This window comes from Strongylocentrotus purpuratus, unplaced genomic scaffold, assembly GCF_000002235.5.
Source record: "Strongylocentrotus purpuratus isolate Spur 01 unplaced genomic scaffold, Spur_5.0 spur5_scaffold_5, whole genome shotgun sequence".
In the NCBI taxonomy this organism is placed as follows: Eukaryota; Metazoa; Echinodermata; class Echinoidea; order Camarodonta; family Strongylocentrotidae; genus Strongylocentrotus; species Strongylocentrotus purpuratus.
The window spans coordinates 30,088,710-30,115,544 of NW_022145611.1; the positions used below are offsets into that span (position 1 = coordinate 30,088,710).

At 35.3% G+C, this 26,835-nt stretch overlaps 3 protein-coding genes across 4 annotated transcripts; 1 reads left to right on the forward strand and 2 right to left on the reverse strand.

The window, feature by feature from the left end:
• Positions 1 to 859: 859 nt before the first annotated feature.
• LOC581163 (beclin 1-associated autophagy-related key regulator) lies at positions 860 to 11,893 on the forward strand. 2 transcript variants are annotated; one of them, XM_781176.5, is made up of 11 exons: positions 860 to 1,096; positions 2,699 to 2,761; positions 3,377 to 3,419; positions 4,548 to 4,629; positions 4,903 to 5,001; positions 5,412 to 5,544; positions 6,305 to 6,537; positions 7,004 to 7,160; positions 7,718 to 7,808; positions 8,400 to 8,485; positions 9,124 to 11,893. In XM_781176.5, the coding sequence occupies exons 1-11, from the start codon at positions 879 to 881 to the stop codon at positions 9,482 to 9,484; spliced, it is 1,566 nt and encodes a 521-aa protein (XP_786269.4). In that variant the 5' UTR covers positions 860 to 878; the 3' UTR covers positions 9,485 to 11,893. The 2 variants fall into 2 exon arrangements, with proteins under 2 accessions (XP_786269.4, XP_030854864.1); XM_030999004.1 differs by lacking the exons at positions 860 to 1,096; positions 3,377 to 3,419.
• A 2,692-nt stretch (positions 11,894 to 14,585) lies between these two features.
• LOC590143 (late histone H2A.2.2) lies at positions 14,586 to 15,206 on the reverse strand. The gene has a single exon (XM_789760.4). It carries the CDS (start codon positions 15,141 to 15,143, stop codon positions 14,766 to 14,768), a length of 378 nt encoding a protein of 125 aa, XP_794853.1. The 5' UTR covers positions 15,144 to 15,206; the 3' UTR covers positions 14,586 to 14,765.
• Positions 15,207 to 24,032: 8,826 nt separating this feature from the next.
• LOC581037 (late histone H2B.L4-like) lies at positions 24,033 to 24,525 on the reverse strand. Its single transcript, XM_011669291.2, has one exon. The coding sequence runs from the start codon at positions 24,491 to 24,493 to the stop codon at positions 24,122 to 24,124; it is 372 nt and encodes a 123-aa protein (XP_011667593.1). The 5' UTR covers positions 24,494 to 24,525; the 3' UTR covers positions 24,033 to 24,121.
• Between the last annotated feature and the right edge of the window lie 2,310 nt (positions 24,526 to 26,835).

A 26,835-nucleotide genomic window follows, 5' to 3' on the forward strand; every position in this document is an offset into this window, starting at 1 on the left:
TGGATATATGTATGTTTGAAGTATGTGTACTACCGAAAAGAATTGGTCATTGTCAAAGTTAGCAAAATACTTTTATAGTTGTGTGTTAGTTTCCTTCTTTTGTCAAATAATGATGTAAAAAATGTATAAATTCCAAATAAAAGCATGAAAATGTTGATGAATGGTACTACTTCCCTTTGTTTTTTAAATGTGCCATGTATCAATAATAAAATGAGAAGTTATGTTTCACTTCACATTGTGCTTCTTCTTCTCCTCCTTTTCATTCGTTCTTCTTCTTCTTCTCCTTCTTCTTCTCCTTTTTCGTCGTCTTTGTCTACATCTTCTCCTTTTCCTTCTTCTTCTCATTCTTTTCCTTCTTCTCCTCATTCTTTTTCTTCTTTAACATTTTTTTTTGTTGATGTAGGCTTATAGAAATGCATTATCAAATGACCACAATAAAAAAAAATTAAAAAAATGTTTTGTCTTTCTGATAATTTAAGTTTTAACTGCCACGTACTTACTCCACCAACAGACTTGAATTCAGTCAACACTTGCATTTCTGCTTTTGTAAAATGGTCTAATCTATCCAAAAAAAAATTTAGGTGTTGTGTTTTTGATGGATAAATTGAATGACGAATCATTCATGACATCATATGCCATACTTGACATTTTGATAATCATTACGCCCGTCCCCGCGAATGTTGCCAAATTGAGCGATTTTCATTAAACAGTAATATACACATTGATGTAAACCATTATTTAACGTTTTTCCAAATATTATAAAACTTTCTGTAAAATTATTAAAGTCTTCATGAAAGGAAACGGCTATTTTACATCGCCTAAAAATTAGTTATTACATCAAATTTGATCAACTAGTACTACATAGTTGTGGTTTAAAGATGGCGGCTTACATGGACGGCGAAGAAAATTTTGCAGACGACGAAATTGGACGTTTTGTTCCTCCTTTTGGGGTTGGGGGAATGTGTATTGCATTCGAAAAATGTCCATTGTGTTTTACTGCGAGAAGGCCGTTTACATGTGAAAGATGTCTGGAGAATGGGGATTTCAGCCATTCATCTAGCAAAAGTTCTTCGGAGTCGGAGACAGAATCGGAGAGGTAAACAAAAACAAATGACAAAATGCACAGCTGAGCTGAACGACGTACCGTATAGGTATACGCAGCTCAGCGCAGTGCAGCTGTGCCTAGGGCTAGGTCACACATAGGAGCATCACTATCCTGGCTGTGTAGTAAAAGCTGTGCTTTTGACTCTCAACATTTCAAACACCACTGTACAAAACTCAACTGATTTCACTCAAAATCGGTACTTTAGTGACAATTGATGACACCTAAATAGCAGTCGAATACATTTTTTTCAACTTACGTATGTTTAAAAGAATAATTTAAAAATTCAAATTGTAAGTCTAGTGTCAAACTTTGCATACAGCTGCATCGACTTGATTGTGTACAGTCTATGCGATATTGTGTGGTGTGTATATTTAATAGTGTATAGACTTCTAGGTCCCTGCCTCACAGCATGTATGCAGTGTTAGAGGTCAATACGCATTAGCATTGACTCTCTATGCTTTGCTGGAGTGGGCTAGGCTAGGCACGGGCACACAGATTGCAGTTTTCTGCTAGTGTTGCTAGATGAGCTAAATCAGCTTAGCCTGGGCTGGAGAGCATGTTTTACTTTGTCATGGTTGTAATTGTTAAGACCCCCCAGCTATCTAAACTTCTAAAGACTAAACAAGTATGTCTAGGTCGACGTCTGATAGCCTAAATAATTCAACAAACGTTGTGATTGTAATTCAGATCAGGTTATTATTTTATTAATATTATTAATATAAATAATGATATGATTTCATCTGACTTAAACTTAAAGAGGGTCTACTCTACTTGTACTTGTAGGGTGCATTCATATGCTCTGAAGGCTGAAGCCTCCTTTTAGGGATCATTGATAATATTATTATGCTATATCCAAACCTTGATTGGCAACCATATTTGCCTTGCCTCAAATGTGTTTGTAATCACCCATTCCCACACATGAAAAACCATGCAAACTACGTGTGTTGACTTTGCTTTAATCTTCTTAATTTCTCATTCAAAGTACAGTACTTGAAATTGGTCAAAATTTTAGCAAAAAATGTAGAATGCATGATTACCTTTCAAATGTTTCATCTATTTCTCCCGTTTCATATGTCCTTTCTATCATTCCTTAGGTATTTCTCTGTCATCTTCCCTTTGTATCTTTCCTAGTGTTATTCTTTGGTTTTTGTTGTCCTAGCTTTATTTCTTTGTATCTTTCCTATGGTTTTCTTCATTTTGTTTTCATCATTCAGTCATCTTCTTTTTGTCTTTCTTTCCTTGATTTCCTTTATTTTCTCCTTTCATATTCTCTTTCTAACAGTTTGTTTGGGGTTCTTCCTATTATCTTCACCATCTTTTCTTATGTTAGATTTTAATATTCTATCCTATCGTCTTCTCTTTCTATATCTCATGTTATTTATTTTCCCATTTCGTCTCCTCTTTTTATCTGTCCTTTTGTTATGTTTTTCTTTATATCCTTGTATCATTTTCAATCATTTTCTCTTTATCTTTCTCCTTTCTACTCCCTATTTTATCTGATAAATTTTGATTGAGTATAGTTTTGAGCATGATGATTGATGATCATTTGGCATGTCTTATATTTCTTAATGAATTTTCATATTTTTGTGGCAGGTATTTTGAAAAACTTGACAGACTACAGAGGTTTAGAAGTGAGAGAGACAGATTATTATCAAAGTAAGTCTTTTCAATCAGATGGATTAAAGATGGTTCTATATTGCAAAGATGACTGCAGAAGCAACCAGGAAACACGTAGCTTCAAAATAATCTCACCAAAGATTTCTAGACAGATTTAAACTTAAGGCAAAATATATGGAAGCTATGAGTTTTTGTCTAACTTGTAAAGTATCTTAACAATGGGAATCTCAAGCTGTTGGGATATGAAATATATTAACCACAAAATTCTGTATGGCCTGGAAATTCAATGTTTTAAACCATTTTCCATACATATTATCTGTTTGATACAAAGTTTTTTAATACTGAATGGTAGATTAATAAATTTATGTCATGTTTTTATATTGTAATTGTATTAAAGTGTTTTATTGGTGAGCAGAGATTTAGACCTTCCCTTGTGTTGTATTTTCTTATATATTTATTGCAGAGTATGTACTGTAATTTATTTCAAGAAATCATGACCTTAAGCTTTTGTTTGTTATCAACATAATATTGAAATCTTTATTTAATATCATAGATCTAATAAATTATGATTGCCGGCTGTCTTATGCTATATAATTTGTTACAATAACTGAATGCTCTTTCGTTTAATTTCTGTAATTATTCATTTATATCTAGACTTACCAATAGACTCGAGGAAAGGAATTCAGTTGCAGAAAAGGTATGGTTAATGACGATGGGAAGAATCTTTTTTTTAAAACATATGCCAGTAGTGCATTTTGAAAGTTGGGTTTCGACTTTCGAGAATGGTAAAACAATATGCAATTTTCTGTATATTATATATGCAAAACATTGAGATATATTATTTCAAATGTATTCTTCTTTTATTGATATATTTCACAAATTAATGTTCACCTTATCTAATGACCAAACATGTGATTTCACAGCAGTATTTGTGTACTACAGATGTTAAATATTAGTTCATCTTTGGCTAGAAAGTGAATAGAACTGCATGTGTGACTGAAAATTGAGGATTAATGTAACCCTGTAAACGATCATCGGATCGGACGCTGATACCGATCCGATCAGGGGTGATCGGAAAATAATTTCTGATCGCCGATCAATTAAAATGATTTTTTTTTTTTTTTTTTTTAATGCCGAAAATTTTCAAGTTTTTGGCTATCAAATGCTTTTAAAAAAAATCATAGCTGGGATTATTTTGTCATGTGGAGTTGTTGTAGACCATGTATGTTGCTATTTAGTGCATTTTCATGACTTAGAAATTAATAATATTGGTCTAAGAGAAGAGGCAAAACAAAATGTCAACAAACATGGTCTACAACAACTCCAAATGACAAAATAATCCCAGCCATGAATTTTTTTTGAGCATTTAATAGCCAAAAACTTGAACATTTTCGTCAGTAAATTTTTTTTTTTTTTTTTTTTTTTAAATACCTACATTATATTTATAATAAAAAATGGCAGCCCGCATGTTTTGCCTCTGCTCTTAGACCAATATTATTAATTTCAAAGTCATGAAAAGGCACTAAATATCAACAAACATGGTCTACAACAACTCCTAATGACAAAATAATCCCAGCCATGAATTTTTTTTGAGCATTTGATAGCCAAAAACTTGACAATTTTCGTCATTAAAAAAATCTTCCGATCCGATACCGATCAAAGGTGCGAGGGTGTCGCTCCGATCACAGCCCCAACTTGCAGGGTTAGATTATTACTTCATCAATGGCATTAGTACAATCTTTCTATCAAGCTGCAATACTCTATTTTAAATCTAGTTATTATTATCGTTTTGTTGTTACTATTATTGTTTTTGTTTCTTATACAGCAATGGGAGGTGTCACTCATGAAGGGGAGGTTAGAATGGACTCGAAAGGCAATACAGGATGGAAGAGGCATGGTGGAAAAGGGTAAATATTAAGCAGCTTCTTTTTTATTTTATGTACTTGTGTATTTTTTTAAAAGTTGTATTGCTTTGGACAGTAATTCATGAAGGGTGATTAATTTGTGTACATAAATGGTAATAGCTAAAATTATATCCAGTAATGCAGTGATTTTATACATATTTATACAATTTATCACATCTCTTTTCTTTTCCAGTAGGAAGCTTCAGAACGTGTTTGTTATTAATTCATTGCTGCAGTGTATTGTATTCAAAGATTATTGTTCCATTTTCTCCTTAGATAAGCAATCATTAAAGAAGCGTCTTGATGAAGTGAGGGCTGCTAAGGCCAAGAGAGATGAACATAACAAGAAAGTGCTCAAAATCCAGAAATATCTAGGTATGCATTCACTACTTTAGCACTGACCTTTTGCTACACAGACATGATTTTCTTCTTATGTTATAAATTAATGAACAATTCACATCTTATTTACTTTTAGAAGTAAACACTTAGAAGTAAATACAAGAGTTTTCATGATATCTAAATGCTAAATGAGTCTTGAGCAATTGTCATCCTGTATAGTTACCAATTACTTGCAATCACACAGATAGTTTCTGGTAATGACCCTAGGTGGTGGGATTGTCCAAGAGGGTAGATACCCCCCTCCCCCCCCCCCCCCTCCTCACTTTGTGAATTTACCAGGAGGGGGTTGGGGATGTCAGGGATAGTTGTCTTGGGGATAGTCCAGACATGAGTTGGTGCCATTTAGCCATTCATATATTATCTGTAGGTATTTTAAAATCTTACAGAACACATTCGAACCAACATAGACAGTCGTGAAGAATCCCTGGGGGAGAAAAATGATCAACTGAGAACAAAGAGGCAGGAGAAAGTACAGCAGCTGTTACATTATGTATTCCCCATCACTGAAATACAGCATACGTAAGTGTGAGAAACTGTGTCAAAATCTTTATTTTGACACAATACTTATTTTATGTGACGTTACAAAGTTATGATGTTTACTGATAGAAATATAGGATGTACATGTTTTTTGTTATCATTTTGAATATCTAAAGTGGTAGCTCAATTGATATGGTTTTAACTTTAAGAGAGGCATTTTATCTGCAAGTCCCAGATCTTAAATTTGTCTGTGGAATGTTTTATTCCTTGAAATACACTGCATGCTGGTAAGAGCTAAATGGAGCTAAGTTCTCAAAATAATTTTGAAAGCACTTCTAGAGCACATAGATGTTGCATCGTATTTTTATATTGCAGGTTTAAATGTTTTTGTATGCATCATCAGAATATTTTCACTATCTCATGATTAGTATTGTAAATAAAATGGTAGAATGACATCATCCCTGGGGGTGTTTCATAAAGACTAAGATCGACTTTAAGTTGGACTTAACTATGGCAGGCAGTTCATGCCACTGGTTGCTCTCACTATTGGTCTCATAACTATGATCTTTAGATAATATTTTTTCCTCCAATAAAGAACTATCAAAAAATATTCATTATGTAGATTTGTGACCACGATTTATACGTCCCTTGAGAAACCAATGCCAGGAATGGTTATAGGAATTATTGGCATGAATGGCCTGCCATATTAAGTCCAACTTAAAATTGATCTTAGTCTTTGTGAAACAGGCCTCAGTTATATTATGTAAAGTATAACTACTACATGTCATTTATCCATCCACAGTGCACCAGCAGAAGAGGCTTGGCAGGAGGAAGCGAGACAGATGTCTGAGTCTGAAGCTGATGATAAGTCAGAAGAAGACGAGCTGGTAGCTGCCTTGGCTGAGGCCAGGAGGACGTCCTATGTCAGAGGTCGCTGGGTAGAAACCATTAACAATGGAGAAGCTCATTACAGTATTGTCCATCCAAATGTCAGAGTGCCAGCCAATGGAGATTATTCTGCATATGTAGCATGCAGTAAGTATCGTAAATGGCCATCTATCAGATTTAATTGTTTTGTTTAGCTTGGCGTATGATTATTTCTCTATGTAGGAAATTCCCATTAAGTTTGTCCCACATGTTACTGCCCACATGAAGGATTTTAGCATACCTGGTGATGGTATTTGATTTGTAGCCCTGTTAAAGATGGAATCTATCAAGGAGAATGAGAGATTCAATGTTTATTATATTCTTAAGTCCATGGACCTGTTTCACAAAGCCTTTTCTCAATGACAAATGACAAATTCAGTGACAAATCTGCTGATAACCAATCAGACGCAAGGATTTCACTAGCTTATAACAAAAACTGTAATTTGTCACTGATGACAAGTTTTGTGAAATGGGGCCAGGACACTTGGTAACAAATGGGACACAGAAAGACCGAATATGTTGGACTTGCCCGATATATATGACCTTCACTCCCTTGTTCTCCCGTCTTGTCCAGCACTGACCAGTGAGCCTGATGTCCCTGACCCTGATGGAGAGTTAGATCTTCACAATCCTGGACACCAGGTATCAGCAATGCTGTGCTACACAGCTCAACTAGTAGCTCACATTGCCAATACATTAGATGTTCCTCTAGTCAGGAAGGTCCATTTCAGGTAAGTACCGTTTTGTCAATATTTACTGAAGACATCACCAAAGAATACAGCAGCATTTCCCCAAGGGCTGATTGAATGATTAATAGCAGTGTGCATTTCTTTTCATGCATATTTAATTGTTGGTGTTTGTATGCATTTTTACCCTATGTCTTTTTTGCTATTTCCCACATTGTCAATATTATAATTTTCTCTCTTTCCTTCATTTGTCGATCTCTCACTTCTTTTCTCATTCTCCTTATTTTTCTGTAAAAGAATAATGTTATTTGAATATTTTTTTTTAATTGAAGTTTATTTAGGATATATGATTTTATAGTGCTTCGAATAGCAGAAATTCCAAAAATAGATTTGTATGATGTCACAGTTTCGGTACTCTGTTGATCTGGCATTTAAGAAGAGAGTCATCAAGGCATGCACTTTTACTTTTTCATGTATTTTTTATTTGTATTTATATATATTTATAATTTTTAGTATTTCTAAGAGGATATTATAGATTGTTTAAAAGTCAGTTTGCCATAATCAGCCTTATTTTTTCATTAACTATCTTTTCATTTTCCCAGTCGATTCTGCAAGTCTGAACTCAACCTACGGCAGTTTTCTTCAGCAGTTGAGAAGCTGAACAGTAGTGTGCTCTTCCTATGCTTTAGTCAGGTAAGAATTGTTTTCTTTCTCTATATGCAGATTTTGAAGCCTGTCAAAATCTGTACTAAGAATTATTTTAGTAATAGTAAACTTGCTGTAAGTATTTAAAATTAAGTAATCTCAGACAATGTTGACCTTTAGCGCTACATTTTATTGTTGAAGAAGCCAAATTAAGTAGCATCAGTCCTTCAGGCAATACTTATGAGTGATTACTTGCCAGCTGTATTTCAAATTACAGTAAAATGAACACGAGATGTTTGCTTAATTGATGGTATAATTACTGTCCAGGTTGTAGGACAAAGGAGTTAAAGAAAACAAGTTTAGACCTTGATGATAATGAGACATAGCATTATTAGCAGTTGGTCCAGCAGTCCGTTAATTTCATAGATTAAGATTGCTATCTTATATCTATAGTACCATGAATTTGTGAGTGTAGAATGATATAGTTTATTGATTGGATAGAATGTTTTTAGTGTTTGTAAATAAATTTGAAGAAAATAATCCATTCTTGTGTAGCTCGAGTATCATGTTATAAGTCATCCATATGTGCTTCCAAAGAGCTTTATAAATTGAATAATGGTGTTGTTGTGTTTATTGCAGGCTATTCCACCTGATAAGCTCCACCCTCATTACACAATGAGAAACCTTATCACCATGGTTGACAGCAAACACCAAGATTATGGAAGGTACGTCCTAGTTGCTTCATTGATTCTTTCATTATACATGACTTTCATGTTCAATAGTTATGGTAGAGATGTCATGGTCTAGTGGATAGGTCACCGGACTCTGAATCCCATGGTTCGTGGTTCGAGTCCAGCTACAGCACTAACGTCCCTAAGCAAGATATTTATCTACATTTGCCTCACTCGACCTGGACGAGGTAAATGGGTACCTGGTAGGAATTAATTCCTTGAAAGGCTAGAGCGCCATAATGGCAGCCATGCTATAGGCGGGGTAATAATTGTGGAGCACCAGGAGTGCCAAGTTTGACAGATATGAGCGGTTCAAGAACCCACTATTATTATTATTATTATTATACTATGACAGAATTGTATTCAACCCTATATATAACAAAAATATATGTTTGCAAGTAAATTTCAGATAATAATAGTTATTATTGTGTATTTATGATTTTGAGTAGAGATTGTGTATTTATTAGTTTTACACATACCTTCACAAACAAATCTTGAACAGTGATCTGAAGTTTAAATTTGATGTCAATTTTAGGTGTAGTAAAATAATAATTTATGACATTTACTCTCATTCATTCTAAAGTACAGGATATAGAATTTTGAATGTGTTATCCTATTTTTGTATTTGATAGGACAAGTGACTTTGAGGTTCACAGTGACCTTCTCCTCGCTACATTAACTACACCCAACATGACCAGTATGCTAAGTGGGTCAGGCAGTGAGAGCCAACAGGATTCTCCCGACGATGACGGTGCCAGCACTGGATCTGCAGACCAGGAGGAATGGGAAACAGTCCCGACCTCTCTGTCGCTCCTCCCTCAGGGGCCGGTGGGAGTGAGTGAGGAAGGCAACAGCCCCTCTCCACCAGAACCCAGCCCTTCTATGATGAGTGCTTCCAACTTGCCACAAGCCCCTGGGGGTCTGGTATCATCAGCAGTAGCATCAGTTGCATCACTGTGGAGAACTGCCACTAGCCAACTAGAGAAAAGATGATGAAGGTAACAAGGGGAGGAGGCGTACTCCCCTTTACCTCTCCTTTGTAATGCAGGTTATTGTAGATGTAGCATTTATTAAGTGATTCCATATTAGCTGCAAATGGTTCTTTAGTTACGAGAAATGGCTGGAAGAACTGTGTGAATCAGAATGTGATTTATATTCTTTTGCACGGTTTTCATATCTGATGACTTGACATCTGTCCTTTCAATTTTGTAGAAATTACTGGATTCAGCATTTGCTGATATAAGTTTGGGGAGGAGAAGCCACTGGCACATATATAAGATCTATACATTGGTTTCATGAAACGGATGTGTTGTAATTAACATGCGTTCTAATGGGATGTTGGTGAACTTGTACTTCTGGGGGTTTTGGTGAAACGATGCCCTGCAAAGCAACAAAATCAAGTTGTTTTGCTTTTAGTCTCGGGGAATCTTGACTCTAATTAGAAAGGGGAGCATGTGCACCAAGCAAAGCATCTGAGCTGCCTTTTGTGATCATCAAGATTTTGGATTCATTTTAGTTCCTTCATTGACAGGAATATATCAATGTAAATCAGTCTATAAAGGTCCAGCTTTATCTTATAAGGACAAATGCCTTATTGTAAATCAGGTATAACATCTAAATATTGTAGTTTGTTAAACAATGGAAAGTTCTGCAATTATGTTTAAGACACATAAATTCCTTACTCCAATATTACTATCAATGTATTGCCAAGGAATGTTAGTGCCAGGCAGGGATTGGAACCCTCAACTGCTCCATTGAGAATCAAGTGAATGAACCACTATACCATATACGACAACACTGCCAATTTTACATTCACTCATATGTACATAAGGGGGTATCTTTTCTGAAGTTTAACAAAAACCCAGCCATCTCTCTTTGATTAAAGAGTCATTTGCGGTGCCTTGAATTCCTGCCATAAAAAAAGGACATAAAACTATCGCAATGTTTGTGATTAAAACATGCTGGCAAATCATATATGTGAAAGATTTTAGGCTCGCATTAATATTATGATGGACTCTTTTGACCATCACAGCAGATATTTATGGTTTCATTTTCTTTTTTAGTTCATGACGACGATAAATTCATTGCAACTCCTTTAGTCCTGCTTAGACTATATTCTCTTCAATATAAATAGTGCTGAAGGTATGTTTTAGACGTGTCTGTACTCTGTTTATCAAAACCCACTAGAAGCTTCATTATTCTTTCTTACAATTCTTTAACTCTGGCAATAGGTTGACCTATACAAGCTATCAAGAGAATAAGAAGTTCACATGCTGCACTTTTTAAGATATTTTGTGCAATTTGGTCAAAAAACATAAACAATAGCAAGTTTTCTTGAATGTGTATCACATTTTAATGGTAATGATAAATTATATCAGTACAATTGTGTGGTTCATGGAGAACTCCAAAGACATTTATATCAATTTCTCACTTCGATGTATTGGGCCAACTAGAAATGCGAGTATTGTCATCAATGACTTGTAAACTAATAAATCTTTCTTTCATGTGCTCTATATCTAATTTTATTACTATGTGGAATGGTTAAACTTAACTGTTTATCTAATTCTAAAACTGAATTGATTTCCAGGTGAAGAAATGAAAAATAGTTTGTGAAAGTGTGGAATGAGATTATGCTAATGTGAACAGACATGTGTACGTTTTTTAAGAAGAAAAGACATGAATGGTGCTATACTTGTAAAGAGCTAACTTTATTATTTTGTGTGTATTTTATTTTATTTACAGCTGAACTCTTCATTTGCTATGAGGGGTAATTCTTGTTTGCATCATCATAGCAGCTTGCTTTATAAAATAAAAAAATTGCTTTTAGAGTTGAAACAATTATCAAAATGTTATTGATATGTTTCACGTAAAGCTGCTGCTCACCAGAGCTCTCAGAGATGGTCTAATGTGTCAGCAAACTCAATAGTCCATAAATGTTTTGTGAGGAATTTCACAACTTTGAACATGTTTTCAACATGTGTATGAAAATAATAACAAGAACATGGGAGGGAAGAATCCAGAATGTATCAAGTCCCCTCTCTCACCTCGTTTTTGTTTTTGTTTAGTTTTTTCCCTCATAATAATAATATGTTCCGTGCCTAGAAACAAAGTATTAGGCGCATTATAAATGTGAGCTATTATTGTTATTATTATAGAGGGTCATAAATGAAGCCTGTTTAAATGTTGATCTATTTGTGTTGTGAATTTGAAATCTGAAGGCCCCTTGTGCACTGGAGCCATGTCGGTGTCAAGCCCTGAATACAAATATGGGAATTGCCATGATATACATGTACACTCTCTATTGTAATATATGTGCCTGGGGTGTCGCATGATAATAACAAGAATAGTGTGGAAGATTTGATAAGTACCGGTTGGTTTGAAAGAACTGTACAGTAGACAGTACCAATGGTCATTGAGTGTTTTTTGTTTTTTAATTCAGTGCTTGTTTTTAATTCAGTGCTTGTAAGTGTAATGTTGTGTACATTAAGCTCGCCTGCAGCTAAGGCAGTAACGAGGAAAGTACTTGAGAAGAGGTGGGTTCTTTATAAATACCGTATGCAATTCAGGGATGTGTTGTTTTTTTACCTTGCATATCAAAGAGTAATGAAGAATGAAATAGGTTTTGTGAAGTGAGTACCGTATATAATTTGCAGAGAGAGTATACAGAGCGAGAGGCAGAGTAATTAAGAGAGATGGCGTGTGTGTTTAAGTGAGGGAGTGAATGAGAATGCGAGAGGGAGAGAGAGAGAGAAAGAAAATACAAGATAATTAATTAATTAATTATACCAAGGGTTTGATAAATGGAGCTTATGAAAGACTTGAAGGTAATACTTGTATTGATATGCTTGTAAACAGAGAAGATTTGAACGTCAACTATTCGAATATAACCAGCTTAATGTGTGTCTGCATGTATCGTATGGTAGGTATATGCAGGTCAGATATAGGTAAAATTGTGTATTAAAGGACACTTTGAAGCAGTTGATTTACGTATAACTCAAACATGATCAATCATAATTCAGCTCTCTCAAACCAAAGTATGTTCCTACGTAATGTGAGATGAGATTGATTTGTTACGATCCATTATACTTTTAATTTTGTAATACTTGGAAACATGCTAGATCGTATAGCATCATTTATCATTGTGCCTCATTTAAAGAAAAATTACCATCAGTATTTTTATAGGTATAATTATATGCAAGACCAATTTTTTAATTCTATATTGTGAGGTGTTTTTTTGTTCCTCATGAATTTATTAAAAAGCTTTGTGACAGGAGAGCTCAAGAAATCATTATGATTAACTCAATATTTAAATGATTTTATAATACATGTGTCTCATAATTAATAGAGCCTTCAATTGATATACAAAGAGTATTGTTATCTCCTTAAGTTTGTACCACATATTTCTAAACCAGTTTTTGTTTTATGTTCATGTATATTTTTTGTTTCATTGTTGTTTTTAATGTTAACAAATACTGGTACATCTACAAAATGTTGTGATTTGATTCAATATTGCAATATAGTTCAAATCTCTCATTTTTATTGTAACTGTAACACAGCTAATAAGATGTCCCTTCTTTGGTTCTTCCTTGTGACATGTGATTCAAATAAAGTGATAACTGAAGAAAAGGACCGAGGTTTGTTCTTAATATGTCTGGGGACAGTTATGACTACAGTGCTGAATGATAGTGTAATAGTGTTGTTATGCCGAACATGTTTCAGCTCTGTGTCAAAAGCCTACATTGAGATCACCCCTGCTAAATGTATTCAGTTTATTCATAGCTATGTAGAAATGCATAGAAGGGGGTTAAATGTGCAATGTAAAAGTCAAACTGATTTTAACATCACTCTCAAACCATGGTCAATGCTTATGATATAGGTTGATAATTAATAAACATATTTTTACATGGACATATACAATACATTTTTTTTTTTATTTGCCATATTCAGGATTTATTTTATCTATCTGTGTATTACATTTGTTTTGTTATGTTAAATATATAGACTCCACTCATGTACTGATGATATGCATACACATAGGGAATTCAATTTTGAAGAAAAAATGTTGAAGTACATTTTAAGGATACTAATGTTATTCTTCTTGTAGTATGTTTTAGCCCCATGGTTTCACCAATGAAGCTTCTTGGTTTAACAAAATTAGGAACGACTGGTGTATAATATAATATGGTCAAATATTGAAATTGCAGTGCTGTGTATGTGGAGGAAGGATATGAAAACCCTGTGCAATAAACGGGATACCATTCCATATCTTAGAATATGAATACTCTTGTGGATCTCTTTATTCTCTTCATTACTGAACAAAATTAATTTAACCTGTTGTATTTGCTTGTTAGGTGTACTAATAATTGTGTGAGCTTGTGTGAAAATAATGGCAAAAAAAGTTGTATGTAATCATTGAAAAATGTTGAAGAATGTTGATTGTTATACTTGTTATATAATATATATAGACTAGGCCTATATTGTTATATAAGTAGAATTTTACTATTGCCCAAGTGAAATTAAAGAGAAGGTTGAGTACTGGTAAAAAAAAAGAAAATTATTTCTCACAGAATCAAACGAAACTTACACTGAATGTTCAAGATTACAAATAAATGACATGTGCCAAACAATTTTGGAAGAAAATGTATACTGGCTGAGTAATGAGCATAGAAAGACAAGGAATCAAGGTAGTACCAACCCCGACACCATGCGTGTTGTCCCATACATAGCTTTCTGTGTATGTGCTTGTTACTTTACCAAGACTCGGTCAAATTTATCATGATTTTGATGACTCCAGAACCTTGCAGTGCACACCAATACTTACATGCTACATGATCAACTGTTTCTGATCCTTTCCACACCTTTTCTTTCACAATGCAATCGCATTACCAGTACTAAAGTTTATCTTTAACTCCCCACTTCTCTTTCATGTAGATCTTAATTTCCATTGAAAGAAATATGGAGAAATATGGAGGATATATTTGAAATTTATAGGCCTAGACTAATAGATTTCTACTACTAGTAGATCTACATCTGGGAGGAAAATATTTAACTTTATAAGCAGCATATGGATAGAACCAGGATACATTAGTCATGACTGATCTGTTACAAGATGTATGAAATAGTTCCATCTACCACTAAATAAATACACGATAACAAACGAAATATTGCACGAAATACGAGTACGAGTACGACAGATATCTAGAGGCTATTGATTCTTTCTTGGATTATTGGTGGCTCTAAAAAGAGCCGTTTGTTTGATGTCAGAATTCCCTTCTTAAGCGGAAGACTTGCCGGTCTTCTTGGGGAGAAGGACAGCCTGGATGTTGGGGAGGACACCACCTTGGGCGATGGTAACTCCTCCAAGAAGCTTGTTGAGCTCCTCGTCGTTGCGGACGGCGAGCTGAAGGTGACGGGGGATGATCCTGGCCTTCTTGTTGTCGCGGGCGGCGTTGCCAGCGAGCTCGAGGATCTCAGCGGTCAGGTACTCAAGCACAGCAGAGAGGTACACGGGGGCACCAGCTCCGACGCGGCCAGCGTAGTTGCCCTTCTTCAAGAAACGGTGCACACGGCCAACGGGGAACTGAAGCCCTGCACGGGATGAGCGGCTCTTGGCCTTGCTCTTTGCCTTTCCTCCTTTACCACGTCCAGTCATGATGATTTAGTTAGATTCGGTCGTTGCTAAATGAAACTGATTTTTTCAAAGTTCGCGGCCAGCTATTTATACCACCTTGACGGATCCGCTAGTACCCGTACGCAAATTAATACTGCCAGGATACACCAATAGACGAGCAGTATTCGACACCAACTCCTCAAGTGTGACTAGACGACTATCGACTGTATGTACTGTACGTGGTTAGGTTACTGTGCCGCGGCGCGCGCTTTTCCTTCTGGTTCGGACACCTCATTTGCATATAGCGCCAATATTTCATATCCTCGGCCTCTAGCGCTGACCACACTGGTGGTTTGTAACGACCGTTGTCCAGTCAGGTCATGTATCGTATACCACTAAACGTAGATTAATTAAAAAATTTCAAAATATATATTCATATATATTTTCAAAATCCAAGTGAGAGGCATGTATAGTCAGTTATGACTAAATATGCAACTCCAAAAATAATTCGCTTGTACTATATACTGTTGTAGTATAGATGCAGAACAAGAGAAAAAGAGCCCCCCAAAATTGAGTAAAATCGGATAACTAATAATAAGGAAGTAATATTTTTTTTTTTGTATGAAAAACTATGGAAGTCAAAAAATGATAAATCACTACACAAATTGCCAATTTGGATATCATTTTGTGACGTCATTGCCTCACTGTTTATTGCTTTGTATATTTTTATCTCATTTAATAATTTTCCCATGCCTTTTTCCAGTTATCCAATATTATTTTGCTCAAACTTTTTTCAATTGGTTTGTCTGATTTTTCTGCTTCTATTGAAAGTAACCTTTTTTCGGAGGGGACTTGCCAATCAAAAACAACTTGTCCTACATATAATTTTGTGGGTTATTTCTTCTTCTACTACTTCTCTCTTCCCTCTCTCTCTCTCTCTCTCTCTCTCCCTCTCTCGCTCTCTCCCTCGAACACTCCTTCTCTCCCTCTCTCTCTCTCTCTCTCTCTCTCCCCCCCCCCCCCCTCGAACCATGGACCCTACTACAAATGCCCGAACACTCCTTCTCTCTCTCTCTCTCTCTCTCTCTCTCTCTCCGATTTCCGACTTCTTCCGTCCAGTCCCCTGTCATGTTCTCTCACGCATTTTATTTGCTTCGGTGTAAAAGGTGGCATATTCAAGTTGAATCTAACTTCTGAGATTCATTTCTATATCTGTATAAGTATACAAATATTACAAGTCATATTTTCAACTTCTAATAACAGTTAGCAAATACTGGACCGTTACTATTCTCCCCTAGTAAAAAGGGTTCGAGTTTATGAATGATAATTATTATCAGTACTAGTGATATACTCGGATTGGTAGTAGCACTGAGTTACTATAGTATCCTTGGTAGTAGATTTTTCTCCTTCCCTTGTTAGTTGTAATATAATTTCTTTGCAAAAAATGGAGGTATTAAAAGTCAGTATCTATCTGCCATTGTACAAGCAATATCGTCGGGCTTCAGGCATGTTGTACGGTGTTCATCGTACAGAAAATTAGGAGGCCTTTTACACGTTATCAAAGTTCAGCTAAATAATATTCTCACTCGGGCACATAGCCTAATGAACAAAGATTTGTTCTATTTGAAGAGATGTCAGGTATACATTAAAACATGAGTGGCAACATAGACGGAATAACACACAGAGGCTGATATAATTTATTAATAAGCTTAATTATGTCACAAGTCATGTGGCTTCTTCTTTTTGTTTATCTTTTCTTATAACAAAAAGTTGTTGTATTGCCTTTTACGACCGACCCCCAAATCTTGAAATCCACAGTCGGCTTTTTGAAAGTTTTTTTAGAGAAAAAAATTGTCTGATGAATACAAAAATATGTATATTAGAAGAAAAAAAATTGAATTAAAGCAGCATTCAAACCTGGAAAATGTCAGCCCAAAGAGGGGGAAAAAACCAAAAAAGCAAACCATAAATCGACCAACCGACCCAGGTGCAAGTCACCATCTTTTTGTTGTATAGGCCTATTTGGGAGGATATTAGCCTATATGGGCTAAGCATTAATTTTGCAGCGCAAATTTCGCATTGATCTGTGATAATGCGTTTCGAATTGCTATTACAAGGAAAAAGTTCACTGAAAGAAAAATAAGAAACCATAATAAAATATTTCTACCCACAACTTTTTATAGATTTAGCAAACGCCAAAATATCAAGAAAAGAAGGTCTCTTTTTGTAACTAATTTGTAGGCCTATAATTTCCATATAAAGGTAATACAAAATTTGGGGGTTATGAATTTGGTTCAATATATTATTAAACATATTGGAAGCATAATTTTTATGCGATTTTACTATCGTTGTGGCGGTTGAAATCGAGTCTATAAAGTGATGAGATCGTGCATAAAATATGTTGTATAGCTCCCTCTTAAGACTGATATTACTTTCGCTTTAAAACGATGATTCTATAGACTACGATCGACTGACCGTATTCCCGTTTTGAAATTATATATAACTGCATATTCTGAGATTTATATGGTCGCAGCTACAATGGAATGGCCTTAGGCGCTATTTGAAATAGTTGAAATTTACCGGGAGCACACTGGTAAATTTTTTATTATTCAATATTTCTCGAAAGCAGAAAATTAGGGTCTAAATTTACATGTGCTTATAACACACATCCATCGAGGGGCTTCCAAATAAAAAAAACATTTTAAAGAATTATTATCCATCCAATTTTTAAAATTTCCCAAACAGTGCCTTACCTTTAAAGTCTTAACTCTTTTTTTTTCCTCCAAATATACTTTGATTCTTTTTCAATCAACTGTTCCAACAGGGATTTTGTTTCGACTACGCCATTTTGTCCATATCGTATGCCATGAGTTTAATTCTATTTTATATATATATTTTTTATTTAATGTGGTATATAATAGAAGCGATTTTACCATGATTAAATAACTGCATATTCTGAGATGTGTATGGTCGCAGCTACAATGGAATGGCCTTAGGCGCTATTTGAAATATTTGAAATTTACCGGGAGCACACTGGTAAATTTTTGATTATTCAATTTGTCGAAAGCAGAAAATTAGGGTCTAAATTTTCAAGTGCTTATAACACACATCCATCGAGGGGCTTCCAAATAAAAAAACATTTTAAAGAATTATTATCCATCCAATTTTTAAAATTTCCCAAACATTGCCTTATACCTTTAAAGTCTTAACTCTTTTTTTTTCTCCAGATATACTTTGATTCTTTTTCAATCATAACTGTTCCAACAGGGATTTTGTTTCGACTACGCCATTTTGTCCATATCGTATGCAATGAGTTTAATTCTATTTTATATATATATATATATATATATTTAATTTAATGTGGTATATAGAAGCGATTTTACCATTATTAAATAACTGCATATTCTGATATTTATGGTCGCAGCTACAATGAAATGGCATTAGGCGCTTTAACGTCTTAACTCTTTTTTTTTTTTTTCCAGATGATTGATTGATTTTTATTCGACAAGCTTCCAATATACAACAATATACAATAATAACAGATCAAAAATAAGTCAGCTTGAACAGGATAACCCACGAAAGCTCGAGAGCTTATTTCCAGTGGGGTCCCTTACAGACATGTATACAATTAATAAATTAAAATAGTAATATTTACAGACAGATAAGAAAATTAAAAGAACTACTTATTAAAGATAATAATAACAACATTAAACTGATGATAGAAATGATATTAAGTACAAGAAGAAAAAGAAGAAGGAGAAGAAGAAAAAGAGGAGAAGGAAGAAGAGGAAAATAATGATGAATTTGTAGAATTTCTATAACGTACGAAAACATAAGTATATACAACATGAAAAAGTATGAACCGACAGAAGAATAACAATTTCAATCATATAACATGTCATTCACTTCTCTTCTCTGACTGTCAAGTATTAGGTATTCCTTTAATTTCCTCTTAAAATGATCATAGTTTCCTATTTCTTTTACACCATTGGGAAGGGAATTCCAATGTTTTATGGCATTGTAATAAAACGAATTTCCAATACTACCTACTCTGTCTGGTAAGTTAAAGTTGAATCGTCTATTTCTTGTATTATAATCATGTACGTCAGTAACAAGATCGAAGTTGGATCGAATATAATGATTCGCCCTAGTATGATATATTTTATGCACGTGATGCAATGCGAGTTGTTTTGATCTTTGGTCGACTTCAAGAAAACCAGCTTTAGAAAGTTCGCTATAGCCAACATGAGTTCTTGGACCAGAACAGTTGATAAATCTCACCATTTTGTTCTGTATAATCTTCAACTTCTTTTGATCTGACTTGTTTATGTTACTGTACCATGCAGGGTTAGCATAGTCAAATAAACATTGAATAAGAGCAAAACAGAGTGTACGTCTTGCTTTTAAATCCATACAACTTTGATATCTGTACAAAAATTTCAGACGAGAATTTGCTTTTTTTACAACTGATTCTACTAAAGATGAAAATGAAATTGCGCTAGCCAACTCAATGCCTAAATACTTCACAGACTCTTTTCTCTTGATTGCTTGATTATTGTGTGTCACTTTGAATTCAAATGACTTTTTAGAACTACTTTTAGAACAAAATAAAATGCTTTCTGTTTTTCCCAAGTGTAAAGAAAGCTTATTATCAGTCATCCAATCGACACACGTAGACAGCTGTTCACTGAGCTTTTCCTCAATATATTTAGGATCAGGATTTGAATAGAGTAGTACGCTGTCATCTGCGTACAATAATAGTTTGAAGTCTTTTATACAAATACACATATCATTTATATAACTTGAAAATAGAATTGGGCCTAAAATACTTCCCTGAGGAACACCGCATGTTATAGGCATTAGTTTGGAACGAATATCATGAATGGCCACTACTTGGTGCCGATTAGATAAGTAGGATCTAAACCAATCTAAACTTGCCTTATCAAAACCCATTAGTTGTAACTTCTTCAATAAGACGCAATGATTAACTGTATCAAAAGCTTTTTGCAGATCAAGGAGCACCATACCAACAAAGCGTCCTTGGGAAGTTTCTCTCCTCAAATAATCAGTCAAATGAATTAGACATGTTTCAGTCGAATAATCATGTCGAAAACCAGATTGAAATTCATAAATTATATCATTTTCTTTGAAGTATCTTTCAATTTGAACACAGACCGATTTTTCTAGAATCTTTGATGCTACGCTTAAAACACTAATAGGTCTATAGTTGCTAACATCAGTTTTATCTTTCTTTTTATAAAGTGGAGTCACTTTTGCTATTTTCATATCTTCTGGAAAAGTACTCGTCAAGATAGATAGGTTCATTAAGTAACTTAGAGGCTTAAATAAAACCTTCGCACCATCTTTTAGAAATTTAGCTGGAATCAAGTCTAACCCAGTACTTTTTGATACATTCAACTTACGTAACTCTTTGAAAACAAATTGTTCACTGATTGGTAATAACTCGAAGCTGTTTTCACGTACACCTTTTCTTTCGTAAAAGTCACGAATACAATCATTGTCTGCGCTGAAAAAGTCTTTGGAAGGGGGGAGTTTGTCTACTAATTTGGCAGCCACATTTGTGAAATGAGAATTGAATTCATCAGCGATGGCCATCTTATCATGACATAATTCCCCATCAATTTTAATGACAGATTCTTGTTCTTTTCGCTTCTTATTTTTCAATCCTAAGCTTTTTAGATTCTGCCAAAGTTTTTTCGAATCTTGTTTATTTTCTTCTATCTTGTTTTGTAAGTAATCGAGTTTAGCCTTTTTCACCTCTCTTTGGACCATATTTCTTAATACTCTGTATCTTTTATAGAGCTTCTCATCTTTTGCTCTTTTCCTCCATTTTTTGTATACTATATTTCTCTCTTGAATTAGGGAAAGAATATCTTTAGTCACCCAAGTTTCTGATCTTTGTTTTATTCTTATCCGTTTCAGTGGCGCTATCATATTCAAATTTGAGATAAAAACATGTTGAAATATTGACCATGCCTCATTTACATCTGTACAGTCAGTTATTCGTGACCAATCAACAACAGATAGTTGAAGATTGAAAGACTCTTCTGTATATTTTTTCATGGATCTGATATCATTAGTCCTGTGATGACCTATAGCCAGTCTAACATTTTTCCGTGTACAGAAAGTAAAATAATGGTCGCTAATACCTAGATCAATGACACCACTTTGACTTATTTTATTTTCTTTGGTACAACCAACATGATCCAATAGAGAAGAACATGTAGGTGTAACGCGTGTTGCCTCTTTAATGAGTTGACTAAACCCATGAAGACTCAACAAGTCAATATATTTTTTAGCCAGTGGCGATTTGCGAAGAAGACAAATATTCATGTCTCCTAAAAGAATTATTTCGTCATCCTTCTTTAATGTATCAAGAATATTGGACAATTTCTCGATAAACAAATTGTTTTTCGGAGGTCGATACAGAACACCAACAACAATTGGTTTTGATCTTGGTATAAGCAAATTTATCCACAGGGATTCCGTATCTCCAGTACTTATAGCATCCATAATATTAAATGCAATATCATTTCTGATATAGAAACATACACCACCTCCAGAGCCAGAGGATCGATCATGGCGTATGATTTTATATCCGTCTATTTCAATTTCTTCATCATTTATGGAATTGTTTAACCATGTTTCAGTGAAAGCAATAATAGACAGCCTTTTTCTTTTAAAAAGAATTCTAAGTTCCGATATCTTGTTTAGAATAGACCTCACATTAAGGTGTAAAAAATGAAGACCTTTAACTTTAAACTTTTCTTCAAATTCTTGATAAAGAGAAGTGTTTTCATCTCTGAGGTTTGGCTGAATTATTCTTGCTATCGCTTGCTTTTCAGGTGTAACGCGCGTTATCTTAAAATAGTTTTCTTTTAGTCTATCCTCGTTTTGGCTTTCTTTCTCTAAACAATCGTCGTTAAATAATGAGTCACAAAAAGATGGCAGACAACATGTTAAACAATTCCACTTCTCATCAGGGCATTCATAATATAACCTGCGGTACTCTGAAAAACTGATAGCTTGACAATTAGTGTGAAACCATTTTTTACAATAAGAACACAGAAGGCCGTGTTGATTACATTTGACTGGCTTATCACAGTTCCCACAAGGGAACTTATATTTTCGACCGTCAACTATAATTTTCGGATCATCACTAGATTTTGTCAAACTTTCACTTAATTCAATACCCTTCTTACAAATTGAAGATATTTCGCCCAGTCTTTCATGTCCACCTTGGATGGTCTGAAGGCTGGTTTCAGTCGTGACCTCTGTTTGACTGCACTGAAATCCAAAGATCTCCCAGAAACAGATTCGGCGTAGGACTTTACGGGGCTGCTTTTCTCCTCATCAGAATGAAGACTCTGGTTTTCTCGGTAGATGGCTTGATGCCGCCTTGCTCCAGGTTCACTGCCTGTAACTTGATCGGACGACCGTTGAGTCCAGCCATGGCCTCGTGTTGTCGGTTGGTCAGCATTGTTGATGAGGCGTTTCAGGTTGCCTGCCAAGATTCGTTGACCGGCTCTGTTGAGGTGAACGCCATCACGCCCGAGATGCTGCTCGCTGATATCATTGTTGATGATGAGGCCCCATCTGTTCTCGCTGGCTGCCAACTCCATCAGATAGTTGATCTCATCAACCCGCTTCTTGTCCGCTTCACTCTCCCCTCTACGATGGATGATCGTAGAGACTGAGACGTTAAACCCCTCGGCAGCAACAGACTTGCCGAGGTCTGTGATTTGGTGGCAAACTTCACCAGCACCCTCAGAGATGTTATTGGTGCCAGCGTGGATGATCAGTTCTCCCCCTGGCTTGAGAAACTCGCAAGGTGAAGAGGTGAATATGTCTCTCACTTTTGCACCGGGAAACGAGACGCACCTCACATTCTTGCTGCGGGAGAGATGTCTTCCGTCGATGTGTTTTATCATGGAATCACCGACCACAACTACATCTCGTTTGTTGCGGATCACACTATGTCGGTGGCGGTATCCCTCTATCTGCTCATGGTATGGTGGTGAAGTAGAAGTAATACTAGTAGGTGTTGACAAAGATCGGTCTGAGCTGTCATCAGTTGCGTCGTTGTCAACAGTTGCGTCGCTGTCATCAGTTGCGTCATCAGAGATAACTTCAGAATGGGTGATGTTGGTTTTGGAGAACAACTTCAGGTGCTTGGCCTTGTAGTCACGAAGTTGATCTTCAATTGGCATTGATACACTCTTGGCACTGTTGTCTGATTCCGTGATCTCGGATAGTATTTCAAACCGGTTATGCGTAGCAATTGTCGGGAAATATTTGGTGGTAGGCCTAGATACTTGTTGTTGTGCCCTCAGATTCCCTTGCTCCTTCTCCTTCTCCTTCTCCGTCTCCTTCTCCTTCTCCTTCTCCTTCTCCCTTGCACTACATCCTGACTTATGGATCCTGCTGAGTATCGTCGTAGAAGTAGAAGTAGAAGTATGCTGTTCGAATAGATTGTTGAACTTCTTCTCGATAGTATCTAGCCTACTATTCAAGCCTTTTATTTCACTCAGTACATTATGCAGTAGTTGTCGGCAGTCTGCGTCATCATTGAAGACATCATCTGGCTTTTCATGTTTATCTTCATCTACATCACCAGCGGCATTAGTGTTCCTTATTTCGTCTAGGCCTACTGCATTTTCTAGTCTTTCAAGAAGGATCGCCTTTACTCCGTTTGTATGCATACCTCTTTTCTGTAACTCAGCACGTAGTTATACTTTGATTCTTTTTCAATCATAACTGTTCCAACAGGGATTTGGTTTCGACTACGCCATTTTGTCCATATCGCATGCCATGAGTTTAATTCTATTTTATATATATATATATATATATATATATATATATATATATTAATTGATGTGGTATATAGAAGCGATTTTACCATGATTAGCTGGTAACTGCTTGAATTATATCATTGGTTTCTTTCTTGGAAATGTGGTGGCTCTAAAAAGAGCCGTTTAGTAAATGTGGTGGGAACCAATTTACTTGGAGGTGGTGTACTTGGTGACAGCCTTGGTGCCCTCAGAGACGGCATGCTTGGCCAACTCTCCGGGGAGGAGGAGACGGACAGCGGTCTGGATCTCTCGGCTGCTGATGGTGGACTTCTTGTTGTATTTGGCAAGACGGGAAGATTCATTGGCGATGCGCTCAAAGACATCGTTGACGAAGCTGTTCATGATGGACATGGCCTTGCTGGAGATACCAGTGTCGGGGTGGACCTGCTTCAGAACCTTGTAGATGTAGATTCCGTAGCTCTCCTTTCGCTTCCTCTTCCTCTTCTTATCTCCAGCTGCACGGCTGGTCTTAGCCTGGCCGGCCTTCTTGGCTCCCTTTCCGCTTGTCTTGGCAGGCATATTGATTGTTTGGTATGTCGATGAGATCAACTGAAGAGCCACTGAGCTCTGGCCGGTATTTATAACAATCCCAAAGCCGCCAGGTTATCCGGATCAGATGTCGATCGAAGAGTACTATACAAATGAAGAATACGGATCGATATTCAAATGAGGGTCCGTTGGCTGGTCAAGCCGGGCTGTCCTGAATGTTTGCCGAATGTTTGCAAAGAAAATGACGGTTGAGAGTTTAGAAAACACGTCGATATTCAAATGAGGGTCCGTTGGCTCAAGGCGGGCTATATTGCTGCTGTCCTGAATGTTTGCCGAATGTTTGCAAAGAAAAATGACGGTTGAGAGTTTAGAAAACCATATTACCTTCCAGTATTTCTACTGCAATTTCAGATACCATGGGTGTTCTTATGCTTTTTGTTTTAAACCTTAGCATTTTGATAACTCTGATTGGTACGTAGAGCTATAGGGCATTGGCACTGACCATTATTGTTCTGCTAACATTAAATTCGTGTTGAATGTTCTGCCATTTCCTACATTGTAAGAAATGGCAGCTGAAAAACTCATTTACCATTGTTCAAGACATTGTGTTTGTTTTTTAAGCTTGTTTTAATGAACTAAAACAGAAGATAACAGTTTGCACCAATGAACATGAACTCCATGTAATCATGATCATATATATATACTCAAGTCGCGGAAGAGAAAATAAAGAGATAATGATTGGTAATGAAAAAATGTTAATTTACATTGAATATATTTTAACGAATGAGTTCGAGAACATAAAAGATAAAAAGAAGAAATCCCTAATATTCAATACATGAAATTGTCTTCTTATATATCAGTCAACCGTATAATTCTCGTAAATACAAATTATCTTCTTGATATCAATATCTACCTTAAAATAAAGGAAACTTTAAGTAAAGATATTAATGCAAAACACATTTTAGACTATACTCCTCTTATGAGCGCGACCATAACATTCGTTCGTAAAGAAGTAAAGTATTAACTTTAGTAAATGGTTTAATTACTCAAGTGACTTGTAAACAAAGTAAGAAACTATAGAGTGAATTTCATTCAAAAAGAATTAAAAGATTATTCTCATTTTACTAGAATTCAATTTCGATTGAAGATACTACTTCTAATACTGTAGACCTTTGTAATTTGTCAAAGTATTTTTTTTTAATTATTTCTTGTAACCAAGCATATAAATCCGCTGCAAAGCCCATCATAACCATAACACCCGACCATAAGCCCATCATAACCATAAGACCTGATATTTTATCAATCGATATCTATAATGTCAAATCATTTATCATAGTTCTATTTTTCAAAAATATAATTTACCAATATCTAATTTATAGGGATATCGACCGTGTTATAATTATGTAGTTGAAAAACGATGTTGTTCTAACCAGGGTCCATGTTTTATAGCCTAATCATAGTTTTATTTTATAGTTTTCAATTATGAAACTAGTAATATTACTCTATTAGACTAGTATAATATGATTTATAATAATGAAACGTTGTTATAAAGCGCTTTTCACCGAAGTCTCCATATAAATTAGCACTATACCAACAAATACAATGAAAAACTATTCAACAAAAAATTACAAATAAACCTACAAATTGAAATACATATGAAATATACATCAAAGTGTACAGAGTAAGTTAATCATCGAAAGCAATTTTGAATAAATGTTTTGAATTGGTTGACAGTCTGACAGTTCTTTTACATGCAAAGGTATATAGTTTGTTCCAAAGTTCAGCAGAAGCTTTGCAAAAGGGCGATAACCATAAGAAAGAATTGACACCGAAGTAGACACGAGGCTTACTAAATTAGTTTTCTTGGAAAAAGAAAAGTAGCTGAAAAGCAGAAAAACCTATAGACGATTTTAGACAAAGAAAACGTATACTATACTTCTTGTAGGTTGCGAGGGAATGAAAATAATGAATGATAACAACTTTTCACCAAGCAATGAATGCTCGAGTTATTGCACTGTAACATTATTGTAATTGAAAGTATAAGTAGATTGCACTATGCAGTTAGACCACAAACACGATGGATGTTGTCACACGCGTCTTATGCGTTTATTTCTAATTCGATCTAAGAGCAATTTGTCATCAATTTCGCTCGAAGCTCGCTAGATACGCTCGCTTGGTTTGAAAATTGATATAATTATGTTTCTTATTAATTATCTTTTTAGTCTTTCATGATAAGAGTGTGCTTAAAACCCCATCAGAATGGTGTTTTCCCCCTTCTTTATAAGATGTAGTTGTTCGCTCTTCGACCTCAAAATCTTAACTTTTGAAATCACAATGCAGGGGTATGGGGTCCCCTCGCTATTATTCGTAAG

Excerpts from the sequence above, each read along its gene's own strand:
- LOC590143 (XM_789760.4), bottom strand. The coding sequence starts at position 15,143 with ATGACTGGACGTGGTAAAGGAGGAAAGGCAAAGAGCAAGGCCAAGAGC.
- LOC581163 (XM_781176.5), top strand. The coding sequence starts at position 879 with ATGGCGGCTTACATGGACGGCGAAGAAAATTTTGCAGACGACGAAATT. Across the intron at positions 2,762-3,376 it reads AGAGACAGATTATTATCAAA|ACTTACCAATAGACTCGAGG; the intron begins GTAAGTCTTTTC and ends ATTTATATCTAG. Across the intron at positions 7,161-7,717 it reads GTCAGGAAGGTCCATTTCAG|TCGATTCTGCAAGTCTGAAC; the intron begins GTAAGTACCGTT and ends TCATTTTCCCAG.
- LOC581037 (XM_011669291.2), bottom strand. The coding sequence starts at position 24,493 with ATGCCTGCCAAGACAAGCGGAAAGGGAGCCAAGAAGGCCGGCCAGGCT.